Source organism: Lissotriton helveticus, chromosome 7 (genome assembly GCF_964261635.1).
Source record: "Lissotriton helveticus chromosome 7, aLisHel1.1, whole genome shotgun sequence".
Classification (NCBI taxonomy): domain Eukaryota; kingdom Metazoa; phylum Chordata; class Amphibia; order Caudata; family Salamandridae; genus Lissotriton; species Lissotriton helveticus.
Window position 1 is genome coordinate 1,823,063,022 of NC_136068.1, and position 6,000 is coordinate 1,823,069,021.

The following is a 6,000-nucleotide window of genomic DNA, read 5'->3' on the forward strand; positions in this document are numbered from 1 at the left end:
TTGAATGCACTGTCCTCAAAATGGCAAGGCCAGAAGACAGGGCAGATGCTGAAAACGGACATGCCACCTGAACTGCTACTACATGATGGCTTGTTGTGGGTAGACCGTGTGTCGGGATACGCTTGTGAGAATGCGGGCCTTCTCCCGGAATTCGTTCCCACGTGTTGGGTGGGGGTTTGTTTGCCACCTGGTGGGTAGTTGGGTGGGATCCATTGGTGTAGTGGGTCTCCGGCCTCCCATTGGAGGACCGGGATCGCCTGCACCGCGACAGGTACTTCTATGTTGCTGAGGTATGGGGTGAGGGGTTGGAGGGGGGGTTGTTGCCACAGTTTAAAGGGGGGGGGCTCGTGGGGGGGTCGGTTGGGGTGGGGGGGTCGGGGAGGTGTTGAAGGGGTGGGTGGGTGTAGTTTTTGCACGGTGTGTTCGGAAATCTGGAGGGAGGTATCTGTGTGTGTGTGGCCTTTGAAGCCTGTCAGATTGCAGTTCAGTCCTACTGATGACGGATGATGGACAGGGGGTGGACCCCCCGCGAACTTCACTGCGCATTTTAAGTTGGAATGTGAAAGGGGTGCTCAACAAGATTAAAAGGAGTGCGGTTTTACGGCTGGGGAAGAAAGAGAAGGCGGATGTGTTGCTCCTCCAAGAAACGCACCTTATGGGTACCAAAACCCTTAACCTACGTAGGTACGGTTATGATCAAGTGTTCCACGCTGGGTTTGCGAGAGGGTCCAGAGGTGTTGCTATTTTGATACACCGTAGAGTACGATATACGCACGAGACACAATGGTTGGATGCACATGGCATATTTGCCTTAATTAAGGGTATGGTGGGTGATGAGCCCATGGTGTTCGGTAGTGTTTATGCTCCTCCCCCGCTGCAAGAAGCCCTGATAGAAAGACTGTTTGATGTTTGGGCTGAGGTCCCACATGCATTGACGATTGTGGGTGGTGACTGGAATGACGTGATGGACGTGAGGCTGGACCGCTGTAGGCCAGGGGGGGGTCAAGCGTCTGAGGCCACCACGAAATCGAGCAGGATGGTGCAGGGGATGGGTTGGATTGACGCCTGGCGATATCAACATGCCTGTAATCGTGAATTTACGTTTGTCTCTGCAGTCCATTAATCCTTTTCTCGCCTTGATTACCTCTTCATCCCTCAGCCCTGGATAGGGAGGGTGGACTCTACCTCCATACTTCCGAGGGGTCTGTCTGACCACTCCCCGGTAACTCTGACGCTGCTCTTAGGTACGAAGCGACAGCCGTTTCGTTGGCGCCTCTCCGCGTGGCACCTACAACGCGATGACTATCGGTCACACATGAGGGAGGCTGTAGCGCATTATTTGACTGACAATGAATGCCCAGATACGGATGCCATGACCCTGTGGGAGGCCCTAAAGCCGGTGCTTCGTGGTGTAGACATTGCATGGTGCGCAGCGAACCGTAGGGCCCGCAAGTTGGCTATCGTGGAGGCAGCGAGTCAGGTTCATAGCCGAGAGGCGGAATGCATGTCGGGAGGGAGCAGCGACGCAGTGGGGCAGTTACTCTAATATCAGCAGACATATGCCTCCTTATTGATGGATGAGGCCCGTCAATCTTGGCTGGCCACACAGAGTAGAATTTATCAATGGGGGGACAAATCCAGCACGATGCTTTACAGACTATGCCACGGTGCATATCAGGCCCAGTCCCTGCTGGGACTCCGAGACGAAACTGGTGGCCCCATAACGGCCCCGGGAGTTCTGGCCGAGACCTTTGCTCAATACTATGCGACGCAATACGCACCCCGGGAGTCCCTTACGGCGGAGGAAATCGACAAATTCCTAGCGGATCTTCCGCCCCGGGCGCTCTCGGATGAAGGCCGTGCCCGTTTAGACCTCCCGTTGTCGGCGGAGGAACTGGGAGAGGCGCTTGGTGAACTGAACGCTGGCAAGGCCCCTGGGCCTAACGGCTTCCCATGCGAATTTATGAAAACGTTCCAACTAGTGATGCGCTACAGGAAGGCTCTGGAGGCGGCCAGGGACTGTGGGCGTCTGCCGGCGGACTGGCGTCACGCGGAGGTAGTGGTCTTTTGCAAACCGGGGAGACCGCCGGATCGCTCTGAGTCATACCGTCCGATTTCATTACTTAACTTTGAAGCAAAGATTTTAGCTAAGGCCTTAGCAAAACGCCTTCTCCCTTACATTACAGACCTGGTCCACCCGGACCAGGCCGGCTTTATGCCCCACAGAGCGACGAGACACAACATTCGACGGGCGCAGTTGGTGGTGGAAGCGGCGCGAGCGGCAGACATCCCAACGGCCCTTTTACTAGCAGACATAGATAGGGCATTCGACTCCCTCAGTTGGTCGTATCTTCGGGCACTACTTCTCCGCCTCAATCTGGGCCCGCGTTTCCTGTCCTACATTCATTTACTAAACACAGACTTGACAGCGGCGGTAAGGGTGGCGGGGCGGTCTCCAGCTCATTCCTTATAGGGCGAGGCACTCGGCAGGGATGCCCTCTTTCGCCATACCTGTTTGCCCTGCCAATGGAGCCGCTGGCGGCTTGGGTGAGGATGGATGCACAGTTACGTGGGGTGGAATGGGTGGGGGGCCCGTCCGACAGAATCGCACTCTATGCCGACGATGTGCTTTTCTTTCTTACTGACCTAAACAGATCGGGTCCTAGGGTCCTTGATATAATGCGTATCTTCGGAGAAGTGTCCGGTCTCATGCTCAATGTGCAGAAATCGAAACTGTGGGTCTTGGGAGACAGGGGGGCCCTGGGTCCTTGGGCCTCGGCCCTTCAGGAGGCGGTGGGAGGTATTAAATACTTGGGGGTCTTCTTGACAAATGTGCCAGGAGTCTCGTGGTCCCGCAATGTGGTACCTGTGTGGGATAAAATACGGTCGGACATGCAAATATGGTCCAGGATGCCCCTGAATGTCTATGGACGCTCTGCCATCTTTAAGATGGTAGCTTTACCCTGCATCCTGTACCAGCTCCAAAACCATCCGTACCCTATTTCGCCGCAGTGGTTTAAACAGGTGAACTCGGCATTGGGTCGGTTCTTGTGGACTGGGGGGGCTGTCAGAGTGGCACTCCGCACTTGCTTCCTCTCGACTTACTGTGGGGGACTAGCCTCTTCCGATGTCCAGTCTTACTACCAGGCGTCACACCTGCTGGTCCTCAATGAATGGTGGTACGGGGACCGAGGGGACCCGACCTATGCTTTGGAGAGGTACCTTATGGACCCATACACGCTCCATACAATCTTATACTCGGTGGCCATCCGGAAAAGACTCCCAGCGGTCACTCAGACAATTTTCCGGGTGTGGCGCGACGCGCTCCGCCGCATGGGATGGTGGAACAAACTAACGAGGGAAACCCCGCTGTGGCACAATGGAAGATTGCCGGCTCTAGCCTCCCTGCGAGGTTTTGATGGCTGGGATGCTATCGGCGTCTCGGCGCTGGGTCACGTCATGAAAGGCACGGCCCTTAAGTCCTTTCAGGCTCTGCGGGATGAATATGACATGCCCCAATCTCAATTCTTTCGGTATTTACAGCTCCGACACGCCCTGACCCCTGCTATAGCGGACTTGACTTCTCTGCCAGAATTCAGCCCCTTGGAGGCTAAACTGTTCATGGGGGAATTAGAAACCCGAAAGATTTCTAGTATATATCAAACACTAGTTACCCACTGCTCCCCTTCCCTTGATAAATTGCGATCGGTTTGGGAGGGAGAGATAGGGAGTTTGGAGGAAGAGGACTGGAGAGAAGCCCTGGAGGCCCCTAGGGGCGCAGCAATAGCGGTGCGCTTGCGCTTCATTCAATTTAAGTACCTTCATAGGGCGTACTATACGAGGGAACGACTGTGGAGGGCGGGGCTGATAGCGTCCCCGGAGTGCTTGCGATGTGGAAGTGCTGTAGGCTCCTTTCTTCATACGGTGTGGGAATGTGTGAGATTGCAGACATTCTGGACTGGAGTGTGGGATTGCTTGGAGGAAGTGCTGGGCTGGGAACTACCCCGCTCACCGAAAATGGGTCTTCTCTATGTTATGGAACAAGTCGGGGGAAATATATATAAACGTCTTCTGCTTCTTTTGGGCCTCACAGTGGCCAAGAGAGATATAGTACGGGCCTGGAAGGCTCCTAGAGCCTCATCGCTGGAGGTGTGGAAACGGGGCATGGACTTTAACATGGGCCTGGAACGCCCAATATTTGAGGCCAGGGGGTGTCCCAATAAACACTTCAAGGTCTGGAGGAAATGGGCGGACTACAGGGGTCTACTGCTGGACCCCCCGGCGCCTCAAGCCATTGACGCGGATCAAGTACTTACTGACTCTGGGTGAATTGGTACACACACAGTTATTGAGATTGCAAAGCCCCTCTGGATGAACAATGTAGACACCGTGCGGGGTGGAGGGTGGGTACCGGGTGGGATAGTTGAGGGTGGGATTCTGGGGGAATGTTGATGGAATGTCCTTAAAGATGATGCTACTATATGCACACCGCCTCTCTGATGCTTAGGGAGCGGTGTTTTGTTTCGTGTATTCTGTCAACTACCAAAATCTAATAAAATTTTGTTCTGAAAAAAAAAATGGCACGGCCACAGACGCACATTATTGAATGCACTGTCCCCACAATGGCTGGGCCACAGACACACATTGCTGAATGCATTGTCCCCACAATGGCTGGGCCACAGACACACATTGCTGAATGCATTGTCCCCACAATGGCCGGGCCATAGACGCACATTACTAAATGCATTGCACCTAGTCTGTGCCGAGCATTCCTCGTTCCTCCTGATTGACACCTCTGTTCTTCTTTCCCTAGATTTCGGGCTAGGGAAGACATTGATGCGCGGCTGCTGCTCCGAGGATGTCTGCCAGGGCCTGTCGGCCTCACTCTCTGTCCCTGCCTACCAGAGCCTGTACTGCTGCCAGGGGAACCTATGCAACAACGGAAACATCGCATCTTACTTCGGTGGGGGCACGAGCCTCAGAATGAGTGCTGCCTCCCTGGCTGGCATCCTGCTCCTTGGCACAGCGTGGTGGTGGGCACTGTAGGAAAGGACTCCAGGGCTAATCTAAGATGATGACGCGGCAATCTACGGCCAATCACACACAGGACCACTGCGGCGGTGGCAGTGACGCATGCACGCATCCCTTGCAGATCTTTCCGTCTGCAGATATGCGCATCTGGGCAACATCTGCAGAGAAGAGGCGGATTCCTCTGGAGGACTTATCTCAAGGTTACAGCATAGAGCAAAGCTCCTTGCTACTTACTAGGCGCTATCACCCAAGCACCAGGAAAAATGCATCTGCTTCAAAGGGTTCTTCCATTCCATCCTCTGTGTCATTGTGTTACCTGACACTCTTTAGATATGAAAATATGTATTATACGCACTTTAAATATATGTAGTATGTGTACTATACATATATGTACTATGCGTAGTATAAAAATAAGTTCTATGTGTACTATAAATATATGTACTATGCATACTATAAATATTTAACTATATAATAAAACAGCCTTTTAACAAATTTTAGGTTAACTCAATATTCATTAGAACTTAAAGCATATAAACATGTTTTCCTGATACACCCAAGTCTCAGCTGGAGTTAAAATGGCATCCAAGCATCCTATTTTCCATACATTTTAGACTTTATTATTTTCATATTTTAGCTTTCATTAGTTATAAGCCTTGCATTACAAATATTCTAATTATCACATCTATGCTGATTCGATTAAAATAAATCGCCATGCTTGAGTAAGGATGCATGTACTCTCTGTTCGCGTTTGTGTAGTGTGTGAGGGTTTGAATGCTATATGTATGATTGTCGATGCCTGTGGAATGCCCTATACATTGGAGTAGGCGCACGTGTACATACACACTTCTCCACAGGTTATACCAATGCGTATTTGGTCCACATGGAACAAGTGTTGCAGTCTCACAAGGGGCTTATTTACAAACCCCTTGAGCTGCCAGTGCGTCACTTTTTATGATGCTCAGGCAACAC

At 52.3% G+C, this 6,000-nt stretch overlaps 1 protein-coding gene across 1 annotated transcript in view; it reads left to right on the forward strand.

The window, feature by feature from the left end:
• Nucleotides 1-5,751, forward strand: part of LOC144767733 (urokinase plasminogen activator surface receptor-like) — a 129,696-nt gene extending 123,945 nt beyond the window's left edge. The window contains exon 7 of the mRNA XM_078651119.1: nucleotides 4,814-5,751. Coding sequence (XP_078507245.1) covers nucleotides 4,814-5,046 — 233 coding nt within the window. The 3' untranslated portion in view covers nucleotides 5,047-5,751. The remainder of the gene's footprint in view (nucleotides 1-4,813) is intronic.
• Nucleotides 5,752-6,000: the final 249 nt, after the last annotated feature.